General features: G+C 37.3%; 2 protein-coding genes across 4 annotated transcripts; one reads left to right on the top strand and one right to left on the bottom strand.

Annotated features, from left to right (window-relative positions):
- The first annotated feature begins 17,096 nt into the window (after window positions 1-17,096).
- Window positions 17,097-20,786, top strand: LOC122019784 (ubiquitin carboxyl-terminal hydrolase 3-like). Of its 3 annotated transcripts, none has more exons than XM_042577298.1 (9): window positions 17,097-17,218; window positions 17,478-17,609; window positions 17,688-17,741; window positions 18,245-18,350; window positions 19,112-19,170; window positions 19,264-19,338; window positions 19,889-19,937; window positions 20,066-20,142; window positions 20,479-20,786. In XM_042577298.1, exons 1-9 carry the CDS (start codon window positions 17,114-17,116, stop codon window positions 20,578-20,580), a joined length of 759 nt encoding a protein of 252 aa, XP_042433232.1. In that variant the 5' UTR covers window positions 17,097-17,113; the 3' UTR covers window positions 20,581-20,786. The 3 variants fall into 3 exon arrangements, with proteins under 3 accessions (XP_042433232.1, XP_042433234.1, XP_042433235.1); XM_042577301.1 differs by lacking the exon at window positions 17,097-17,218 and adding an exon at window positions 17,226-17,363; XM_042577300.1 differs by lacking the exon at window positions 18,245-18,350 and having other exon boundaries at window positions 19,112-19,174.
- On the bottom strand, window positions 20,779-22,408 carry LOC122019783 (putative L-cysteine desulfhydrase 1). The gene is made up of 2 exons (XM_042577297.1): window positions 20,988-22,408; window positions 20,779-20,903 (listed from the first exon to the last, which is right to left on the bottom strand). The coding sequence occupies exon 1, from the start codon at window positions 22,319-22,321 to the stop codon at window positions 21,011-21,013; it is 1,311 nt and encodes a 436-aa protein (XP_042433231.1). The 5' UTR covers window positions 22,322-22,408; the 3' UTR covers window positions 20,779-20,903; window positions 20,988-21,010.
- Between the last annotated feature and the right edge of the window lie 2,485 nt (window positions 22,409-24,893).

The following is a 24,893-nucleotide window of genomic DNA, read 5'->3' on the forward strand; positions in this document are numbered from 1 at the left end:
GAAAAATATTTTATATTATTTTTGAAATTTATTTAATTGTATTTGCTTCAGATCGTATATTTAAATTAAAAGTCTTACAAGAAATGTTAACTTTGTATTATGATGTTTTAATTTCAATTAAAGATTATTATTCTTCTTCTAATATTCCAGCTAATATTATATATAATATTAGAATTTATTTATATGATTTTTAAAATCAATATTATGTAAAATATGGAGTATAACCTAATATTTCTGAAACACAACAAACTATTAGTAGTAATTTAAAACTTACGAAAGCACAACTTTTATTAAAAGAATGGATGAAACACCCACGAGGATTCTTAAGTTTCACGCAGGAACTTTAGAATTATTTTATGACTTCTTTTGATTTTAGTGAAGCAAATAGCGGAAATTTCGATATCCTAAAATGTTCGTCACAGATGGCTCAAAACTTTCTTTTCCTCTCCATAATCGCCAAAGAAATTTTAATTTGTCTAGTGTCAAATGTTGTTGTGGAGCAGACGTTCAGTGCCAGCGACAACATATTAGATGCACGACGATAAACTTTGTCTCCCAACTCATTGAAATCTCAAACATTACTCGATGATTGTGTTGGTTAGTCCTAAGAAAATCGTACCGGTTCCACTGTACAAAATTTTTTTGTACAAGTGTTGAACCTTTCCTTAAATAATCTATTGTGTTCTTTAGAAGTTAAATTAGGAATCGCAGACGGAACTTAATATCATTGATTCCAAATTTAACTTATCTGTTCTTAATGGTTTAGATTTGAATCGCAAGCGGAACTTAACACTATTGATTCAAATCTACCTAAGTTATTAATTCCATAAATATTAATTTCCAAAATTGACTTCCAAGACTGCATGGCGAGGCACATGACCTTCTTGGATATGGGAGCAACCACCACCGCATAGGCAAAGCCTTTTAAGGAAAGCTAATATTTATTTCCTTAAATAACTCTAGGTTAACCAAAAAGAACAATCGAATCACAAATTCGAAAAAGAAGAAAAACACAAACTCAAAAAAACTATTTCGAAAACTCTAGAATCATATGTCTCTTGTGTTTGGTATTTCCATAAATAACTATACAAAGAAAACTAGTTTGATGCGGAAAATAATTACTAGTTATATCTTTCTTTGTAAGCAAAATAACCTCTTGATTTTCTACCATATTCCTCTTCTTATCTCGGACGTTGTGTGGGCAACGATCTTCCGAGACGAGAACCACCAAGCTCCTTCTTCTCCAAGCTAGATTCGGCCACCATTAATTCTCCATGAGAAGTAAAGGTCCGACCACCACCACCAAGCTCCAAGGGATGCTAGAAACGAAGCATTCTTTCTCTCCTTCTTCTCCTAGCTAGAACCGGCCACCATGGAAAGCTCTTGTGTTGATGCCGCCGGCTACGAAGGAGGAAGAGAAAAGAAGGAGAAGAGGAGACCCTAGGGGCGGCCACACCAAGGGAGAAAAGAGAGGAAGAAAAGAATAGAGTCGTTAGCAATGAAGACACCTCTACCCCCTCTTTTATAATACTTGGTCTTGACAAATAAGGAAATTTTAATAAAAATTTCCTTAATTCTTTTGCCATGAAAAGGAAAATTTAATTAATTAAAAATCAATTTTCTTTTCTCAATTCATATGACCGGTCACTTTCTCCCAAAACAAGGAAAGTTTTAATTAAAACAAGAATTAAAACTTCCTAATTTGTTTTCGAAAATTTATAAAAATTTCTCCAATAATTTTTCCCTTCATGTGATTTATAAAAAAGAAATTTTATAAATTAAAATCTTTCTTTTAAATATGTGGATAATTTTCAAAAAGGAAAGTTATCTCTAAAAATTAAAATCTCTTTTCAATCTATAACTAAGGAAAGATATCAAATCTTTTCTTAATCTTTTGTAGAAACTAATAAAAGAGAATATTTAATTTTTAAAACTCTCTTTTAAATTATGATCATGGTTAAAAAGGAAAGTTTTCTCAAAATTAAAATCTCCTTTCAATCTACAAATAAGGAAAGATTTCAAATCTTTTCTTAATCTTTTGTATAAAACTATAAAAGGAAAAATTTAAATTTTAAACTCTCTTTTAAAACCATGATATCCACATAAGAAATAATTTTAATAAAAATCCTTTTTAATATTCTAGTGGCCGACCACCTAAGCTTGGGACCCAAGCTTTGGCCGGCCACTAACTTGGCTCATCCACTTGGTCTTGGCCGGCCCTAGCTTGGGTTCCAAGATAGCTTGGCCGGCCCCATTAGGATGGGTAAGAAGGTGGGTATGTGGTGGGTATAAATCTCTATATACAAGAGGCTACGATAGGGACCGAGAGGAGGAATTGATTTTGGTCTCTCGATGAAATTAAGCTTCCCGTGTTCGCCCCGAACATACAACTTAACTTCATCCATAATAATTCATACTACTAAAGAATTATTATTGAAATACCGCACCAATCCCAAATTACATTTTTGGGCTCCTTCTTATTATGAGTGTGTTAGTCTCCCTGTGTTTAAGATGTTGAATGCCCACTAATTAAGTGAGTTACTGACAACTCATTTAATTAATATCTTAGTCCAAGAGTAGTACCACTCAACCGTATCGTCATGTCGGACTAAGTCCACCTGCAGGGTTTAACATGACAATCTTTATGAGCTCCTCTTGGGGACATTATCAACCTAGATCACTAGGACACAGTTTCCTTCTATAATCAACAACACACACACTATAAGTGATATCATTTCTCAACTTATCGGGCTTATTGATTTATCGAACTAAATCTCACCCATTGATAAATTAAAGAAATAAATATCAAATATATGTGCTTGTTATTATATTAGGATTAAGAGCACACACTTCCATAATAACTAAGGTCTAGTTCTTTTATCAAGTCAGTATAAAAAGAACTTACCTAAAATGGTCTTACTCAATACACTTAGAGTGTTCTAGTGTAATTTATTAGTCAAGATAAACTAATACCTAATTACACTACGACTATTCCAATGGTTTGTTCCTTTCCATCTTAGTCGTGAGCAACTGTTTATAATTTATAAAGAACCGATAACATGATCTTCTGTGTGTGACACCACACAACCGATAACATGATCTTCGATAGGGAAACCCAGGTCGATATAATTCTCCAAATGATACGTAGAAGTTTTAAGCAGTTCCGCCTGAACTATAACATGAACAAAAGAGAGTATACGTTGGCGGAACTTTTGACAGAACTACAGGCAGCAGAAGGAATATTTCGTCATAATTCTCAGATTCATTATGCTGAAAATGGTTTTACTTCTAAGTCGAAAGGCAAGAAGAAGAAGAAACAGTTTTTTTTTTCAGCAAAGAAGGTGAATAAACCTCAGAGTACAGGACAGAAAGCTAGAATGAAGAAGTCGAAAGGCAAGTGCTTCATCTGCAAGCAGTCTGGACATTGGAAAGCAGACTGTCCTCGTAGGAACCAAAACAATAAAGGTATATCTCATACTCTAGTAGTTGAAACATGTTTAGCGGTGTTATCTACCAGCACCTGGTGTGTAGATACGGGAGCCACTGATCATGTCTGCAATTCTTTACAGGGGTTCCAGGAAACCCGGCGACTATTTGATGGAGAGATAACTGTTTACATGGGCAATGCTACTAAGGTGGCGGCTGTTGCAGTGGGAGACGTCTACTTATCTTTTGATAGGAATAGAAATTTGATTTTAAGAAATTGCCTTTATGTACCCAGTTTTAGAAAGAATTTAATTTCAGTTTCTAAACTGTATTTGGATGGATATTCAGTCTCTTTTAGTAACAATGTTATTATAAAGAGAAATAAGGTGATTATCTGTTCTGGTGCATTGGTTGACAATTTATACACTTTAAATCCAATTTCTCCCACACAGTAAAATATGAAAATTAATAACACATCTTCTAACTCTAAAAAGAGAAAAGAACCTTTGGAAATGAACCAAGCATATCTTTGGCATCTAAGACTTGGACATATTAATTTAAGTAAGATTCAAAGGCTTGTAGCCGATGGACTATTGGGTTCATTAGAGTTGGAAAACTTTCCAACATGTGAATCCTGCTTGGAAAGTAAAATGACCAAGAGACCTTTTAAGGCCAAGGGGTATAGAGCCAAAGATGCGTTAGAACTGGTTCATTCTGATTTGTGTGGTCCTATGTCTATCCAGGCAAGAGGAGGTTATGAATACTTCGTCTCCTTTATAGATGATTATTCAAGATACGGATACATTTACCTGATGCGCCGCAAGTCTGAATGCTTTGACAAGTTCAAAGAATATAGAACTGATGTGGAGAAATGTCTTGGTAAAAGTATTAAGACACTACGGTCTGACCGTGGTGACGAATACCTCTTTGGAGAGTTTAGGAATTACTTATCAGAAGTCGGGATTCAATCCCAATTGTCTGCACCTAGTACACCCCAGCAGAATGGTGTGGCAGAATGAAGGAATAGGACTCTTATAGAAATAGTTAGATCAATAATGAGTTATTCAGAATTACCGAATTCATTTTGGGGATATGCTTTAGAAACAGCAGTGTACATTCTGAATATGGTACCTTCTAAAACAGTTCCTTCTACTCCCATGGAATTATGGAATAGGCATAAGCCTAGTCTGAATCATATCCGGATATGGGGTAGTCCAGCACATGTGCTAAAGGGAGATACTGACAAGTTGGAATCACGTACAGAAGTTTGTCTGTTTGTTGGATATCTTAAGGGAACGAAAGGTGGTTTGTTTTATAATCCTAAAAATCAGAAGATCATTGTTAGCACCAATGCTCATTTTTTAGAAGAAGATTATGTAATGAACCCATGAGTGAAATAGTTCTAGAAGAAATTAGAGAGGACACGTCTACTTCAGTACCAACAGTACAAGATGAAGTACCACAAGAGACTGCAACACGTGTTGCACATGATACACAACCACAGACAGTGCCTCGTCGTAGTGGGAGGGTTGTAAGGCAACCTGAGAGATTCATGTTTTTGGGAGAGTCTTCAGAGTTGATCCCGGGTAAACATGAACCTGATCCCCGGACATATGATGAAGCACTCCAAGATATAGATGCAGTATTTTGGCAAAAGGCAATGAATTATGAAATAGAGTCTATGTACTCTAATAAGGTCTGGGAGCTTGTAGAACCACCTGATGGTGTAAAAGCCGTTGGATGCAAGTGGATTTACAAAAGGAAAAGATGGACAGATGGGAAGGTAGAAACCTTCAAAGCAAGGCTTGTTGCGAAAGGGTATACTCAGAAAGAGGAAATCGACTATGAGGAGACTTTTTCGCCGGTAGCCATGCTTAAGTTTATCCGGATACTCTTATCCATTGCTGCTCATATGGATTATGAGATTTGGCAAATGGATGTCAAGACAGCTTTCCTTAACGGAAGTCTTGAAGAAAACATCCATATGAAGCAACCAGAAGGGTTCATTGAAAAAGGCAAAGAGCATCTAGTGTGCAAGCTTAATCGGTCCATTTACGGATTGAAGCAAGCTTCAAGATCTTGGAACATCCGGTTTAACGAAGTAATCCAGTCATATGGATTTATTCAATGTCCGGATGAATCTTGTGTATACAAGAAGTGTAACGGAAACGTGGTGGTATTTCTTGTACTATACGTAGATGATATTTTGTTAATTGGCAACAATGTCAAGGTATTATCGAACGTAAGGGTATGATTGTCCAAACAATTTGATATGAAGGACTTAGGAGAATGTGCACACATTCTTGGGATTAAAATTATAAGGGATCGCAAGAAAAGAATGTTGTGTCTATCCCAAGCTTTATATATAGATACAATCCTTGCTCGTTTTAGCATGCAAAACTCCAAGAAATGTTTCTTACCTTTTAGGCATGGAGTAACCTTATCTAAAGAGATGCCCCCAAAGACATCAAAGGAGATTGAGGACATGAAGACAGTTCCTTATGCTTCGGCTGTAGGAAGCCTTATGTATGCAATGCTGTGTACTAGACCTGATATCTGTTTTGCCGTGGGCATGGTTAGCAGATATCAGAGTAACCCTGGAAAAGGGCATTGGATTGCGGTAAAGCATATATTAAAGTACCTGAGAAGGACTAGAGATTATATGATAGTTTATCAAGCAGACGATTTACTCCCTGTGGGTTACACAGATTCAGACTTCCAATCAGATAGGGACAATAGTAAGTCAACATCAGGCTATGTGTTTACTCTAGGAGGTGGAGCTATTGCATGGAGGAGTGCTAAGCAGAAATGCGTCTCGAACTCAACCATAGAAGCTAAATATGTTGCAGCCTCTGAGGCAGCAAAAGAAGCTGTATGGCTCAGGAACTTTCTAATGGACTTAGATGTGATTCCTGGTTTGCCCAAGATCATCACAATTTATTGTGATAATAGCGATGTAGTTGCAAACTCGAAGGAACCACAAGCCCATAAAACAATTAAACATATAGAGCGCAAGTACCACCTGATACAAGACATCGTCAAGCGAGGAGAAGTTGTCGTCGCTAAGATTGCATCAGAAGATAACCTAGCAGATCCTTTCACAAAGGCCCTTCCGGCGAAAGCTTTTGATCGACATGTGGAGGGAATGAGAATCAGATGTAAGGCAATAGATATGACAGCTTAGTCTTTTAGTATAAGTGGGAGATTGTTGGAGTGCATACTAAAAGCCTAGTTTTTGTAAACATTTATTTGTTAAAATAAAAGAATCACATTGGTCAATATCTGCATTTATTTATTAAATGTAATTGTTCAATTAATTTATATAGTAGACAACATGGAGTGTGGTGTCACACTCAGAAGATCATGTTGTCAGTTCTCTATAAATTATAAACAGTTGCTCGCGACTAAGATAGAAAGGAACAAACTATCAGTATAGTCGTAGTGTAATTAAGTATTAGTTTATCTTGACTAATAAATTACACTAATACACTTTAAGTGTATTGAGTAGGATCATTTAGGTATGTTCTTTTTGTACTGACTTAGTAAAAGAACTAAACCTTAGTTATTATGGAAGTGTGTGCTCTTAATCCTAATATAATAACAAGCACATATATTTAATATTTATTTCTTTGATTTATCAAAGGGTGAGGTTTAGCTCGATAAATCAATATGCCTGATAACTTGGGAAATGATATTACTTATAGTGTGTATTGTTGATTATAGAAGGAATCTGTGTCCTAATTATCTAGGTTGAGAATGTCCCCAAGAGGAGCTCATAAGGATTGCCATGTTAAACCCTGCAGGTGGACCTAGTCCAACATGACAATAAAGTTGAGTGGTACTACTCTTGGAGCTAGATATTAATTAAGTGAGTTGTCAGTAACTTACTTAATAAGTGGACATTCATAATCTTAAACACAGGGAGACTAACACACTCATGATAAGAAGGAGCCCATAATGTAATTTGGGATTGGTGCGGTAATAACTCTCTAGTGGAATGAGTTATTATCGATGAACTTGAGTTGTGTGTTCGGGGCGAACACGGGATACTCAAGCTCATCGGAAGGCCAAAACCAATTTCTCCTCTAGGTCCCTGTTGTAGCCTCATTATAGCCTCAAGTTCATCCAAATGTAAGGCTCTTCTTGGTGTCCAAGAAGGGGGCTGGACCATTGCTTGGTGACCAAGCAATGGCTGGCCACATCCTCTTGAAAGGGGTCGGCCCTATATAGCTTGGTGACCAAGCTTGTAGGGGCCGGCCATAATAATTCAAAAAGGGAGGGTTGTTTTGAATTTTTAAAATCTTCTCTTTGTAGAAAATTATAAGTTTTAAAAGAGAGATTTTAATTTTTAAAACTTTCCTTATTTGAATTAGGCCACATGTTTAAATAGAGAGTTTAAAAGATTTTAAAACTTTCCTTTTTTAACCATCCTTATGGTTTAAGAAAAAAAAAAGGAAAAAGAAGTTTTAAAATTTAAATTTTCTATCACCATGTTAAAAAAGGAAATTTTATAAGAGAGTTTTTAAATTTTAAAACATGGTTTTAATTTTTAAAAACTTTTCTTTTTTAACTCATACTTTAGGAAAGAGAGCTTGTAAATTTTATAAGAGGATTTCTTCTTGTAAAATTTTTAAAAATTATTTTTCTTTTCCTTTTAATTGTGGCCGACCACTTTGCTTGGTGCCCAAGCAAGGGCCGGCCAATAGGATTAAACCAAATTCAATCCTAAACCAAATAGGATTGATCATAACCATTGATTGGTGATTGATTCAATCAAGAGGAAAGAAAAGGAAAAATAAAAAGGGAAAAGGAAAAACTCTTGGATGATTTTATTTTTTGTAAAAGGTTTTTCCTTATTTGCCTTGGGCAAGTAATATAAAAGAAGGGGTGAGGGGGCTTCTTGAGACACAACTCTTATTCTTTTGCTTGGGTAATCTCTTGGTGGCCGACCCTCTCCCTTCTTCCTCTCCCTTTGCTCTCTTCTCCTTGGTGGTGGTGGTGGCCGGATTTTAGAAGAAGAAGGAGGAAGCTTTTGGGTGGTGTTCATCTTGGAGGATCGTCGCCCACACGACGTCCAAGGCGAGGCGAGGAATACGGCAGAAGATCTCGAGGTCATTAGCTTACAAAGAGAAGGTATAACTAGTAGTTTTCTTCCGCATCATACTAGTTATTTTTCTTTGTATGAATTCTAAATACAAGAGGCAATTAGATCTAGTTTATCGAATTTATTTTTCGATTTTGTGTTTTCTTCTTTTTCGAATTTGTGATTCGATTGTTCCTTTTGGTTAACCTAGAGTTATTTAAGGAAATAAATATTAGCTTTCCTTAAAAGGCTTTGCCTAGGCGGTGGTGGTTGCTCCCATATCCAAGAAGGCCTCGCCATGCAATCCTGGAAGCCAATTTTGGAAATTAATATTTATGGAATTAATAACTTAGGTAGATTTGAATCAATAGTGTTAAGTTCCGCTTGTGATTCAAATCTAAACCATTAAGAACAGATAAGTTAAATTTGGAATCAATGATGTTAAGTTCCGTCTGCGATTCCTTATTTAACTTCTAAAGAACACAATAGGTTATTTAAGGAAAGGTTCGACACTTGTACAAAATTTTTTGTATAGTGGAACCGGTACGTTTTCCTAGGTTTAACCAATAATCAACTCAGAGTTACTTCTTGAGTACTCTCCATCTCCTATTCTAACTCGGTTGCACTCGACATCGACTTGGGCGACTTGCATCCCAACTTGACATCCACTCGAGAGATTCAACATCCACTTGGAAGCATTCTGCTTACCCTCGGGATCTATTCGGGCGAATACATCTAAACTCGGTTGCACTTAGCATATGCTCGGGCGACTTGCTTCCGATCTTGGCAACACTCAACACCCTTGACTTGGCAGCACTTGGCAGTTGGGCGGCTTGGTACTTGGTGACTCGGATAAGTCGCTAATCAACAATCGGGTGGCATCCCGACTCAGACTTGGCACTCCGCTTTCCACTTTGCTCAGAATATCGGATGCTCGGTCGAACAAGCCCTACTGGTATCTTGAGATTCTCTGTTCATGCCTCTCAACAGATAAGACTGATTTGATTCTATAATTTCAAATTCAATAATTTTCTTTTGTATCTCCGGCATATCAAACGAGGAAGAGGAAGACAAAACAAAACTTGGTTAACAACAATAAAACAAGATAAAATTTATTTAAATATAGATGATGATATAATAGGAGATAGAGCTCAATGGCGTAAAAGGATTCATACAGCCGACCCCATCTAGTGGGAAAAGGCTTCGTTGTTGTTGTTGTTGATCTTCGACAACAAGATTGTCCAATAATCCTAAAACAAACTCATTTCTTTTGAGATGGTCACAAAGAGTGTTGAGGTGTGACAAACTCAACGCATGATGACCTCCTCTAGCATGATTGGAAATGTTCAATCAACCACGTGGAAAGGCCAGAAGCTCATTGGGTTGAACTTCAAGAGGTGGTAGCAGAAGATGCTCTTTTACTTGACCACACTTAATTATACTTGGTTCTTAACCGAGAACCCTCCTAGTATGCCAAGGATAGTACTAAGGTCCAGACCATCAGTGCAATGGAAGTATGAATTTATTCTGAGTTCTTATGCTGAAATTATATCCTCAACTGCCTTACCGACTCGCCGTATGCTGTTTACAATATGAAAAGAACAACCAAGGAGCGGTGGGAGTCCCTAGATAAGAACTATAAGGCAGAGGATACGGGGGCAAAGAAGTTCATAGTGGGCTGATTCCTAAACTATAAGATGCTTGATTCTAAGACGGTGATTAGGCAAGTCCAAAAGTTTCAGGTGATCCTACACAAGATTCACTCGAAAGATATGGTTCTGAATGAAACATTCCAAGTGACTACTATCATTGAGAAGCGGCATTCCGATTGAAAGGACTTGAAAAACTTCATAAAGCATAAGTAGAAGGAGATAAATGTAGAAGAACTCATTGTTAGACTTTGAATTGAGAAAGTCAATAAGAGTTCTGAGAAAAAATTATTCTTTTAGGCTACTATGAAAGTTAATATGGTCAAAATTCTAAACGGAAGAATCTCAAGTCTTCCAATATGAGACCTAGAGGAGGCATAAGCAAAAAAATGTTTTCTATGAAGTGCTTTAACTGTAATCAAGTTGGTCATAAATTTTTTGAGTGTAGAAAGTCGAAGAAGAAGTAGGAGGCCAATCTGAACGAGAGACCAAACATGTACCTCTGATCCATGGTCTTCGAACTGAACCTGGTGAGTTCAAACTCGCGACAATGGTGGGTCAATACCGACGTCATCAAACATATATGTTGCAATAAGGAGCTGCTCCACAACTTTAAAAAAAAATCAAAGATGGAGAAAAAGAATTCATAGAAAACTCAGCAATCTTGGACATTATGGGCCAAGAAAAAGTGATGCTGAAGATTATCTCGAACAAGGAGTTAACTCTCATCAGTGTGCTGTATATTTTAGAAATTCGGAAGAATTTAGTGTCCGGATCACTGCTAAGCAAGCAAGACTTCCACTTTATTTTTGAGTCGGGCATAGTTATTCTATCTAAAAATAGAGTGTTTTTAGGAAAGTATTATATAACTGATGGATTATTCAAGCTCAGTGTAATAGTTATTAGGTCTAAGGTTAATAAAAGTGTAAACTCTTTTGTTTATATGCTTGAGTCTTTGTGTTTATTGTATAGTAAACTAAGACATGTTAACTATGATGTGTTGTATAGAATAATTAACATACAAAATATACCTATATTCCCCCTTGACCTGAAATACAGGTGTGAGATTTGTCTTGAAGTGAAAATGACAATGTCATCCTTTTAACATGTTAAAAAAAGCAACGAACCACTCGATATAATTCTCATTGACGTCTGTATCCTAAAAGGTATGCCGACACATGATGGAATAAATATTTCATCACTTTTGTAAATGATAACACATATTACTGCTATGTATATATTCTCAAAAGTAAAGATGAAGCGATAAAAAAATTTATTCTCTATAAAAATGAGGTTGAAAATCAATTTAATAAAAAGATTAAGGTGGTTCGAAGTGACCGATACCATGAATATGTATCACTATTCAAATGATTTGTGTGCTGAACATGGGTAAACATTGCCAATCCCTTTTTACATTGGCTAAATCAGGGCCCACATCAAGTCTTTTGAGGCATAAATTACATTAAGTGAAGAGAAAAAATTATTTGTGAGAAGCTGAACAACAAACAAAGTTGAATTTTTTTTGCCCACTGATTCAACTTCACCATCCATTCTTGCTTTCCATTCTGAAAAATTTGACATGGAACAAATGAGGGAGACAGCTGCTCATTGGATTATGATGCATGAACATCCGTTCACCATTCTTGATGAAGAGAGGTTCAATTTAATGATGAGACATGAAATGTCTGAATGGCAAAAAATTAATAGGACGACATGTAAAGCAAATTGTATGAAAATTTATGAGGTTGAGAAAAAGAGGTTGAAGAAAAGTCTTGAGTGCATTGATAAAATAAATTTGACAATAGATTGTTGAAAGTCGAAGACTCAAAAAATTGAATACATGGTTGTCACTGGGCATTGAATTGATTTTTGTTGGAATTTACAAAAGAGAGTTTTAAGTTTCATTAATATTCCACCACCAAAGGGAGGTCTTCAAATTTCTGATGCCATTTTTAAGTGCATGAAAGAGTGGGGTATTAAAAACAAGGTTTTCACTATTATTGTTGATAATGCTCCAAGTAATGATTTGACCATTCAGTACATGAAAGATGCCATTCAAAGATCTAGAACATTGGCATGTGAAGGAAATTTGTTTTATATTCGTTGTTGTGCACATATCTTGAACTTGTGAGTTCAAGATGGGTTGAGGGAGATTGAAGATATTATTAGTAATATAAAGGAAAGTGTAGAATATGTAAATTGTTCAGAGGCAAGATGAGTGCAATTTACAGAGTGTGTGCAACAATTGCAGTTGAAGGATAAAAAATTGATTCGTGATTGCAAAACTAGGTGAAACTCGACTTTTGAAATGTTTAACTATGCACTCAAGTTCAAAGAAGTTTTTCAAATGTTCAAAGAACATGATCACTTTTATGGTTGCTGCCCTTAAGAAGAAGAATGCAGGCTTTTTGGACAACAACTCAAAAGATTTGCTCACTATTGGAGGCTTTTTGGACAACCACACACATCATTTCAGGTAGTGAGTATCCTACTTCAAATTTATTTCTTCAAGAAGTTCAAAAAATAAAATCATCATTGGATACTTATGCACAACATGAAGATTTGTTTCTTAAGCAACTGGCTAGTAAAATGAAAGAAAAATTTGACAAGTATTGGGGTGATTGTAATTTATTGATGGATCTAGCTGCTATGTTAGATCCAACCAAAAAAATGCTTGCTGCTGAATTTTGCTTCCCTAAGCTTTATTTTGAATTGGATGCCTCTAAGCATTTCTCAAAAGTTAAGGAGATAATTAATTCTCTTTATGAAAAATATGTTGTTGAAGAAACTAATAAAGGAGCGCCTCATCCATCTGAGTCTGAGAGTTTTGGTTCTTCAAGTGTTAAAAGAAATCAATAAAGTTTTGTGTATAGTTGGGATGATTTTAATGACTATTGTGCAAAAGTTGAAACTTCGGAGACTAAGAGATCTGAATTAGTAGATTATCTTTTAAAAGGGTCGTCTTAAGAAGAATGAGATTCCAAAATATTTTTCGTGTTTAGAATGGTGGAAGATGAATAAATGTCATATCCAATATTGTCAAAGATGGCAGCTGATATTTTAGCTATCCCAGTGAGTTCAGTGGCTTCAGAAGCAACATTTAGTGTAGGGACGAGAGTTATTGATTCTTATCGTTCATCATTCTCTCCAAACATAGTGCAGGCTCTTCTATGTGGGGGTGATTGACTTTGAAAGATACCTGGGCTAAAAAAAAAGACTAAAGTAAGTTAAATTTCATTATTAATTTTCTAAGTTACAAACTAAATTTAATCATCTATTTATTTGAATTTTCTTTTTTAGAAAGAGAAAACTTACTAGGAAATTTTTTCTTCTGGTATCTACCTCTTAAAGTAAGTTAAATTTTAGTGCTGTGTTTAACATGTGTTTCCGGTTTGATTATTATGCTATTATAGTTAAGCTTAATATCAATTCATATTATTGAATGCAGCACAGGTGATATGACTGAGAATTTGAGATGAAGATAGATATTGAACGTTGCAGAAATTTGATATTTTGAGTATCTAAGTAGTTTGGATTTTGAAATATCATGTTATTGGATTTGGTGTAAATTATGTTGGGTCATTATGTTTTGATGTTTAGTAATTTGACTTTTTTATTGGAGAAATAGATAATTGTATTTTGATCAATTTTATGGATGAAGACAGATACTGAACGTTGTAGAAATTTGATATTTTGAGCAGGTTTGGATTTTGAAATATCATGTTTTTGGATTTGGTGTAAATTATATTGGATCATGTTTTGATGTTCAGTAAATTGACTTTTTTATTGGAGAAACATATAATTATATTTTGATCAATTTTATGGATGAAAACAAATAATGAACCTTGCAAAAAATATTTTGAGTAGGTTTGGTTTTGGAATATCATGTTTTTGGATTTGGTGTAAATTATGTTGGATCATGTTTTGATGTTCAGTAATTTGACTTTTTATTGGAGAAACATATAATTATATTTTGATCAATTTTAGATGAAGACATATATTGAACGTTGCAGAAATTTGATATTTTGAGTAGGTTTGGATTTTGAAATATCATGTTTTTAGATTTGATGTAAATTATGTTGAGATGAAGTTTGAGAATAATTATGTTTTGATGTTCAGTAATTTACTTTTTTTATTAGAAAGATAGGTAATTATATTTTGATCAGATTTATGGGTGAATTTGGTCAAGTTTTTAAAATTACAGCAAAATTGGTTTATGACTGGCTCGAGTTCAAGCTCGAGCTCGAAAGCTTGATTTTAATTAGAGCTTTTCGAGTCGAGCTCGAGCTCAAATTTACAAGCTCGATCGAGCTTGAGCTCGAGCCCGAGCCAAGCTAGCATAAAACAAGTTGAGACGAGCTCGAGCCAAGGCTGGCTCGAGCTCGTCTCGACTCGTTTACAACCCTACCCACAACAACCTCAAAGCATTGCCAGAGTAGTGGTGAATATGTTTTAAAGACACTGCGTCATGCGCAGGCCTTGACATCGTTTCTTCCCGATTCAGGCAGTCGGCCGATGTGATTCCCAACTCGGTTGTGACATCGACTCGGGGTTACTTCTCGAGAACTCAACATCTCCTATTTCTGACTCGGTTGCACTTGACATTGACTCGGATGCCTTGTGTCCCGACTGGACATCCATTATGGAGACTCAGCGTCCACTCGGAAGCATTCTGCTGACCCTCAAGATCCACTCGGGCGAACTCATCCCGACTTAATTGCACTCAACATCTGCTCGGGCAACTTGCTTCTCGACTTGGCAACACTCAGAATCCACTCGGGAGAACTCATCCCAACTTTGCAGCACTTGGCAGTCAGGTGACATCCTGACTTAGACTTGGCACTCTACTTTCCACTTTGCTTGGACCACCGGAAGCTCGACCTTTCCAACCCTGTTGATAGCTTGAGATTATCTACTCAAATCTATCAAGAGATAAGACTAATTTGATTATGTAATTTCAAATTGAGTAATTTTTCTCAATATATTTGTTAACAAGATTGTCCAACACCAAGTATATATATATATATATATATATATATATATATATATATATATATATATATATATATATATATATATATATATATATAGAGTTTTTATGCGCGTCGCGCACAGTATCAGCGCTTTTTTTGTTTTTTTTTTTTATTTTTTTTTGTTTTTTGAATTTTAAAAATTCAACATTTCCTTATTTAAAATTTAATATATAGGTATATCCCTTAAACACATTACAATACTCAATAAATACTTAAATTAATTTTATTTTATTTTTTATTTTTAAACCAAACACTATAACCTAATTAGAAGGTCTAAACCCTATAGGTAAAATCTAAAAAAAAAACGCTTTAACACTATACCCAAAGCCTGAACCCTATAAATAAAATCGTAAAGAAATTTTTTAATCATTTTTTAATTTAAAAATTAAAAAAAATAAAAAAAAAACAAAAAAAACGCTGATACTGTGCGCGACGCGGACAGTCGCGCACTGTGCGCGTCGCGCACAGTATCAAGTCTGTATATATATATATATATATATATACACGTCTCCCTAAGGTGCGTAGGGGGACGTGTGAGACATTATACCATACACTTCGTGAGCATCTTAAAATTATTTTTTTTAAAAAAATTATTTTTTTTATGCTTAATATTATAATTCAACTCCTAAAAGGCAATATCCTAAATGATTTAATCGCAAGTAAAAAAAAAAAAAGTTGGATAACGCGCAATGTGTGTCACTCATGATAACATATGTGTGTGCGTTATGTCACGTGCTCGTCGCTGCACGACTTTGCGCACCCCCAACTTGGGGCACTAGAATGAATGCATTCGGGACACCCTGAGTCATTTTCGAGCCCCACTAGTCGGGGGTGAATAATCTCACACAACAAGCAATAAGCAACATAACAATTCTCTCTATAAAAGATATATGATACCATATATACTTTAGGTCACACACTCATGCCCATTTTTTTTTACTTAATATTATAACTCAATCTTCAAATTTTAAAGATAAAATTCTAAATGACATAGCGGGAAGTTAAAAAAAATTAAACACAACAATTAAATAAAAAAAGTTGAACACATGTTACACATGATATGAAACCAACCTTACGTCACACATCCTGTGCCCACCTAAAAAAGGTTTTTGATTTGGATATATATCTCCATATGTTAAAGCTATCCTTTGGTTCACTTTTAGCAGATGAGTTTCTGATCTACTATACTGATTAGAGAGATTTAGTAATCCCCATCTACTAAACAGGTAAACAGGTAAAGCCTAATCTCTAACTTAGGAACAGATCAGGACAAGTAGATAAGAGGATCTTGCCAGATCAAAATGGTATATATAACAATGTTCTCCGCACCCCTAACTCGGGGCGTCTGTAAATAAGTTCAAATTTTCTATCCCTAAATCTTTATGTCCCCGTGTCCCTCTCGTCATCCCAGTCCACCACCGATGGCTTTCGGCCGCCGCCCCGATTAACACTATAACTCTTGAGGAAGGTGAACCCAAGGGGGTTGCCATCGGCACGATCAGACCCGGAATCCGGCCAGATCTGAGTAGGGGCTTAGATCGACGATAGAGGAAAGTTTGCTCAAATCCGGTCGATTTTCGGTGTCAATCGTGCCGATGGCGACCCTCTTGGGTTCACCTTCCCTAAGAATTATAATATTGATCGGGGTGATGGCCAAAGGCTACTGTCAATGAGCTGGGGTGATGAATGAGATATGGAAACAGGTGATATTAGGAACAGGAGATTTGATTTCGTCCAGAAACGATACCTGAGTCGGATGGGGAAGGGCTGTTTTGGACTTTTAGGCTGTCCATCCCAAACGCGCGTCCTACATGCGTACCTGCGGGGGCTGCGTGCACGCCGCCACGTGGGTACCTGCCGGGCCCTCCGGTTCACACCCCGTGCGCACACGGGCTATGCGGCATTATTTTCTTTGTACCTTTATGTCCGTTTCAATTAGGAAAAACGCAAACGAGCCGACGATGGCATCGTTGCAGCAGGCGAAACGATGGCTTCCCCTCGAAGCAAATCCCGACGTGATGAACCAGGTACCTCCTCTCTTGTCAATTGCAGCCCCTGAATCCATCCATCGTTCCTTCGATCTGGCCTCTTGTTTGTTTGGATTCCTGGGAAAAGAAGAAGCGATCTATTTCGTTCAGTTTCCGAAAACAAAAAATTTCAGTCGACATTTGGGTATTAGCGTGCGAATCCCTTTTCTTTGGGAACAAGAAATCTTCGATTGATTTTCACATGGGAGAAATCTCTTTCTAAGGAATTTCCCAAATTTTCGCTTCTTAATTTTTGCAGTTCATTTGGGGCCTCGGTGTTCCAGAGGATCAAGTGGAGTTCAACGATGTGTATGGTTTAGATGACGAGCTCTTGTTGATGGTCCCGAAGCCTGTGCTTGCAGTGCTGTTTCTTTTCCCATCTTCCACTCAGGTGCTGCTGTTGTTAGTTAAAGGCTCTTTTAGATCTCGTACCGCACTATCAATTTTTTACTTTTCTAATTTGTGAAAGGATGAGGCTGGGAAGGTAGAAGATCAAGAACAAGCCTCTGAGAAGCTAAGTAAGGTATGCAATGCCTCACCTAGTTCCTTCAATATGTAGCACCAACATCTTCCATAGCAATTAGCTACCTGTCTATCAGTTATGCTCTTCAAAATTTTGAATAAAGAAACGACATGATATTTATGAAAGTGTTCATCGAGAGGAACTATTGTTTGATATCTCATTTATGATGTAGTCTGTGAATTTTTTTCATACTGATTACTCTTAAATGAGATTAGTATGCAGTTAGTTATTGGTCTCTTTCAACAAATCTTTGCAATTTGATTTGGAACATGAATATGCAAGAACACTCCTAATTGTTAGTAGAGCATTTGGCAACTATTTGACATGCCTTGGAGATTAATGATGAAACCTACAATTGAGAGAAATCTTTAAGCTGTGTTTTAGAAAATGGGTGAATAGAGTGAGTAAAGATAAATTTGTCTGAGAGCCTTTGGATTTGTAGGTTGTTCATTATATTGTTCTTCTTTGGATCTTCTTTAAGGTTGTTGCATTTCTTCTAATAGGAACTAAATGCAAATGTATATTTTCTGAAACAAACTGTGGATAATGCTTGTGGAACTATCGCCGTTCTTCATGCCATAGGAAATGTAAATTCACGAATCAAGCTAGGTGCGTTCCCTCCATATAAATATGGGTTGTGTGTTTTTTTTTTAAATGAACTATTTGTTGGTCTTAGCAGAATTACTTGTGATTGATTGTGATGAGTAATGTTTTGCTACATATACATAATCAGCTTGGTGTGCATTCTGCCATGGAACTCTGCAAACCAGAAATTTAACTGGTTTTATAATTGTTAATTTGTTCTCGACTTTTGCCTTAGTTATGTAAGCCATCGTTTGACCTTACTTGCAGATTCTTCTACTTAAGAAAATTTGATCACTTCAAGAATTGGTGTCAAAAAATTACTTTTAAAAATTTTAAATTATTAAAATTCAAAGTCCATGAGGATTACATAGCTATCCTATGATTTTGAAATTGACACTTCAATTTACTCATTAGAGAATCATAGAAGGATTCGATAGTTATAACGTAAGGCCACAGTTTTTTTTTATTTTTTTGAGGAAATTGGAAGACAAATGTTTAGAGATGCACTTGTAAAGTCAACTGATATGCAAAGAGTTCAACATATATTATATTGAGATTGCACTCTATTGTAGGGGGTTCCCAACATAATATGGCAAAACCTTATTCAGATTCAGTTTAGGAACAATATAAGGTCTAAGAGAAGACTAGCAATCTGTAGTAGGAAGGTAGCATTTGTGAAACAAGTACCCAATCCAAAACATCCTTATTTATGGTGCTGTTATGTCAATGGCCTATGGTGTTACACTTGTATTACATTTTCTTATATCTTGGTTCTGCTCGTGTAGCCGAGAACTCTTTTTTGGATAGATTTTTTAAATCGACAGCCAGATTGGATCCATTTGAGGTTGGTATGACAACTTTCCAATTTCCCTGATGAAGTTTTGAGCTTTTAATTTTTTGATTATTTAATGTTGTCAATTGCCCCTTTCCTTATCAGAGTGCTGCTTTTTTGGAAAAGGACCGAGAAATGGAGGATGCACATTCTCTTGCTGCTACTGCTGGGGACACACAGGTTCCTTCTACACATGATCTTTTTTCCATTGCTTCTAAAGCTAATGGCAGAATGAGGAACATGCTTTTTGATTAATTATGTTGATGATTTAGCTTCAGTTGAACCTTATCCTGTAAAGAGCAATTCTCGTGTCGGCTCATGACCATTTTGATCGACTTAACTCAAACCAGTTGACTTACATAATTTTAGTTGATTGAATTCCAATTTTGTCAACTACGGAATTGACTGGATTATTCAGTTAATTGAAGAACTTTCTTTCGACTGAATCTGTTCGACTTCGAGGTTATTCATCAATTTCAACCCAAAACATCTATTCCTTGGTCCAGTACATGCCTAGGTAAAACTGTAATAATTGTTTACGTTCTATTAGTAATTTGTGAACTATTGGATCTAGTTGGAGAACTATGGAATTATAGGGACCAAAATCAAATTAATCCTAAAATTACATATTAGCTCTCACTGGTTAACAAAATAGCACCATTTCCAGTAAGATATGTTTCATTACATATTTTCCCTAAATTCTGTTAACAATGTGCCATTTCTTCTTCAGGCTTCTTCGGTTGTAAATGAGCATTATGTTTGCTTCACTTGTGTCGATGGTAAGGACGAAATTTATTATCCTTTAGTAGTTGTTCATCACCTTCCAATTTTATTTAATGCTTGTCCAAATGGAACATTCAGTTAATCTAATGGAAGAATGCATCCCTTTTATACTCCAATTTTTCAGGAGAACTTTACGAACTTGATGGAAGGAAGTCGAAACCTCTAAGTCACGGTCCTACATCCCCTCACACTTTATTGCAGGTACTTTAACCTGATTAAGTTGTGAAATGGTGCATGTTCACGGAAAACAACTTGAATAATATGACCTAAGCCCCATTTTCCGCATATAGTCATGATTTAACTGATAAAGAGTGACTTTGGTTTCAGAGTGAAGTTGCTCTTATATAGAACATGTTATTTTATTGTTCAATATTTCATTTTATGATGAGTTTGCATCATTTTAAGTTAAAATTAATCACAACTCTTCTTTTTATATGGCACCTGAACTATAAACTTTTTATTTTCTCTCTCTATATATAATGTCTCTCTTCAAACTATGTTGGAGTGTTTAATAGTGTACACGGCTGTGTTGCATAGGATGCTGCTAAAGTCATAAAAGGTATGATCGAGAAGAATCCTGACTCGATGAACTTCAACGTCATGGCAATGTCACAGAAACAAAATGGCATTGCCGAGTGAAGATTGTGGGATGGTTTTCTACCTCCAGAGCCAGAGGATAAGATTCAAGATGAGTTTTAGTACAGATTTTGTGGTTCGTGGTTCCGGCAAATAAGCTTTCTCAGTGCAATCTTATGTGATGACTGCCAACATCGACCGACAAATCGGTTTTATTTCAATTTTCTGAGCCAGGTAATGAGTAGTAGATGGATCCACTTATGCGCTAATCTCGGTTTTATTTCAACTTTCTGAGCAAGGTAATAAATAGATGGATCAACTTACGCGCTGATCCCTGATACCGTCTACCAGTCGTGTGCTGCTGCTCGCCCTCTTCTCGACTAAACCTGCATTGCAATAAAATACTGACTCTTATTTCACAAGAAGCCCCAGCGTCATCCATGGTTTGAACTAGATTCGAATCGACTAACCTTCTGAAGTCATTCAGACGGAATCATCGAGCAAGTATGCCATCCTGCACCAGCTTAAGAACTGCATCTCTGAGTCTATAATACTCATCCTCGACATTGTACACCTGGTGAGAAATCCTCACATAGCCAGTAGTAACACCATGGTTCTTATCCTCCTCAGGATGAAAGTAAACTGGTACTTCAACCTTGAACTCCTCCCTCAACAAGCTCCGTAAACTCAGAGCATCCGTCTCGCTCGAAACCCCCAAGCAGTTCGGCAATCCGACCATGATCATGCTTGAGCACATCCCTGGAGGTGACCCGAGAAGCGTTTCCCATGCGTCGGCCAACATCTTGCCCATCTTCACAACGCTCTCATGGTTCCTCTCCTGGATGCCTTCGATCCCGCCCTCGAATCGACTGATGAATTCCATGGCCGACGGCACCACGAGCTGCGAACTGTAGTCGCGGGTGCCGATCCACGAGCTCTCTGTCGGTAAGCCGTTCCCGTACTCATGGGAGACGACCGGGTGGTGCAGAGGGGGCGAGGTCGGAGCTTTTTGGGCGTACAGGAATGCCGCGGAGGGAGGGCAGAAGAACCATTTGTGGAAATTGCTGGTGTAGAAATCAGCGCCGATGTCCTGCACGTCGACCTTGACGTTGCCGATGGAGTGGGCGCCGTCGACGAACACCTGGTCGACGCCTGCCTCCCGGCAGATTGCTGTGAGCTCCTTGACGGGGATGACGACGCTGGGCATGGAGGTGACGTGGCAGATCACGGCGAGGCGAACCCTACGTCCCTCCGCCTTCGCTCGATCCAGGGCGTTGCAGAACTCGCGGATGATCTCCTCGTCGGAGGAGACGGGGAAGGCGAGGGGTACCTCGATAATGTGGCCGCCGGACCGGGCGATGTAGGCGTGGATGGCCTTCTTGACGGCGGGGTAGGCGTGTTGGAATATGACGACCGCGTCCCCCTTGCGGAAGGCGCCCTCGGCGAAGGACCAGGAGGCGTGCTGGAGGACGATGGCGACGGCGGTGGTGGCGTTGTCGACTAGGGAAATCTCTTCGATGTCGACGGCGTTGATGAGGTCCCTCACGAGGGCGCGGGAGCGGAGAATACCGGGCTTGAGGTGGTGGAAGTAGAACTCGTCGGGCTGACGGAGGAACAGTCGCTGCCATCGGAGCTGGGCGGCGGAGACGGAGGCGGGGCAGCTGCCGAAGCTGCCGTTGTTGAGGCGGGCGACGGAGGGGTGGTGGTGGGAGAACTCCTCCGCAATCTCGGCGGCGGAGATGTGGGTGGATGCCGGCTGCAGCGGCTTCGCAGGAAGGCAGCTGGCTCCCGTGGGGTTCATCATCGCGTTGGTGCAGCGGCGGAGGAGGTTCGATTAATAATGGAGCCCAAGAGGACAAATATTCTAAATATCGGCTTCTAAACAGAATATTCGTCCTCTAAATATTATATAAAAGACGGTCTACTTTCGTCGTGAAAAATATAAAAATATATTAGGCATATGGATGAAGAAAATAATATTATAATGGTATGAATATGGTTGCGTCATTGTCTATTTTGGCAAAACATCTAAATTATAAAAAAAATATATAAAAAATATTAGGCACATGAGTCACGAAAAATATGCTACAATGAGTCATTATTGAGTGCACTGTATAAGATGATTTATATATATATATATATATATATATATATATATATATATATATATATATATATATATATATATTTATTTATTTATTTATTTATTTATTTATTTGATATGTTAAGCGACGTTCAGTGCGCGATCGTGAGTAAAATCTGACATGTGCTATCTAACGCGATTAAAATTTATTTTTTTTAATCTCTCTCATTTGCATGCAACAATTTTTCTCTTTTTCTTTTATAAATTAAAATAAAATTTTATTTTCTCTTTTCTATTATTACATGTAAAAAATTATTGTGGTAATGATGATACAACATTGTAGCAGTTATTATGCAGTAGCTGCTATAACTTGTAGCAATTAGTATGCAGTAGTTGCTACAACGGTGCAGAAGCTACTACTACGGTGCAGAAGTTACTACAACAGTGCAATAGTCGCTACAACGGTGCAGAAGCCGCTACAACGGTGCAGTAGTCACTACAACGGTGCAGAATCTGATGCAACGGTGTAAAATCCGCTACAACGGTGCAGTAGCCGTAACAACGGTGCAGTAGCCGTTACAACGGTGCAGAAGCTGCTACAATGGTGCAGAAGCTGCTACAACGGTATAGTAGTTGCTACAAGGGTGCAGTAACTGCTACAATATAGTAGCTATACAATAACACTACTATATATTATAGCAGCTACTCTACAGCTTACACTGCTATATATTATAGCAGCTACTATACAGAAGCTGCTACAACATGTAGCAGTTATTGTGTAGTAGTTGCTACAACGTTGTAGCAGCTACATAATCTTTAAAAATTAGCAGCATAGTGATTATTACATGTAATCAGATGAGAGAGACATGATAATTTTATAGTTGATGCATGCAAATGAGAGAAAAATTGTTGCATGCAGATAAGAGAGAGATTAAAGAAATTGGATTTTAGTCGCGTCAGATATATCACGTCAGATCTCGCTCACGGTCACGCATAAAGCGTCGCTTAGCATATCAAATCTCTCTCTCTCTCTCTCTCTCTCTATATATATATATATATATATATATTACAAATATATCATGAAAAGCATTTGACGATTTACCAAACAACATAGCTTTTTTTTTTTGTTTGCATTTTCTTTAAATTGCGTAAGTGTTTTGGTAATGTCCAAATCACGTAGCCACCTATAGGTTAAATTCTCATTTTACCCTACACAAAATTGTCAAAATTTAAACGGCATTCTGAGGCATGTCACGAACCACTTGTTCGTTTTCCCGTATAAAAATCTTGACACCTCCACACTCCCGCTTCATCGATGAAATCGAAAACCTTAGTTCCCACCTATTAAAACAACGTAAAGGACAACTTTTACATCATTGACCCGTCTCCGTTTAGTGTTCACCGACACTTTCAGTAGCCGAGCTCAGACCTCATTGATGAAATCAACTATAACTCTAAGTGCTTCACTAATGACCACGTGATCTTCCATTAGCACAAGGCTTCCATCCCTTCAACTGATGTTTATTGCCTAGAAGAATTAGGTCCGGATGAGGGTTGACCCGAGGCTACAATAGTATTTGTAGGATCTGGTCAGATTGGCTAAGGGGGAATGAATAGCCTGTAAATCAAAGTTAACACTTTCTCTTGATTCTAACTTAGCAAGAACACACACATTAATTAAGTGAAAATAATTAACATAAAAATAAAGTAAGAAAGGACTCTGAATTTACTTGGTTTACAACCAATGAACTTGCTAATCCAAGACGATGAAAGCTCTCTTAAGATCTCCTTTGAAGAAGGTAGAGTAGCCTTTTATAAACGTTGAAAATTTAGAATGAAGTACAGAAAATGAAATTCAATGTGTTGTTCTAAATTTTGAACACCAAGGCTCTATTTATAGCATACTGGTGGAATATCACCATTGGTGATGTGACACCTTTTCGACAACTAGAAGCTATCCAGGCGCTTGGATACATCAAACCCTATCCGCGTTGGCAAGATGACTTTTGAAATTTTGGGCACCTGGAAGTGATCCGGGTACTTAGAGTCTACTGACGTTGCCACCATGCTAATCCGCTTCGGCAATGGGTCGCTGACATGGTCATCCATTCCAAGCGCTTGAAATTCGGGCACCTGAACTTGTTCCAAGCGCTTGGAAAAGATCAACTCAGAAGTTAACCATTTTCTCATCCGGTTGCCTGGGTGATACTTTGGTCGTCCAAAGTTGAGTTTACTCGAACCCAACTCTTGTCTTCTCCTCAAGCAAGCTTCCTCCCCGCTTCTCTTCCCTCGG

Source organism: Zingiber officinale, chromosome 9A (genome assembly GCF_018446385.1).
Source record: "Zingiber officinale cultivar Zhangliang chromosome 9A, Zo_v1.1, whole genome shotgun sequence".
NCBI lineage: Eukaryota > Viridiplantae > Streptophyta > Magnoliopsida > Zingiberales > Zingiberaceae > Zingiber > Zingiber officinale.

What these genes read in the sequence shown, in the direction of transcription:
- LOC122019783 (XM_042577297.1), bottom strand. Translation starts at nt 22,321, where the DNA reads ATGATGAACCCCACGGGAGCCAGCTGCCTTCCTGCGAAGCCGCTGCAG.
- LOC122019784 (XM_042577298.1), top strand. Translation starts at nt 17,114, where the DNA reads ATGTCCGTTTCAATTAGGAAAAACGCAAACGAGCCGACGATGGCATCG. An exon ending in ATCCCGACGTGATGAACCAG is followed by an intron (nt 17,219 to 17,477) that starts GTACCTCCTCTC and finishes TAATTTTTGCAG; the next exon opens with TTCATTTGGGGCCTCGGTGT. An exon ending in TTGCTTCACTTGTGTCGATG is followed by an intron (nt 19,938 to 20,065) that starts GTAAGGACGAAA and finishes CCAATTTTTCAG; the next exon opens with GAGAACTTTACGAACTTGAT.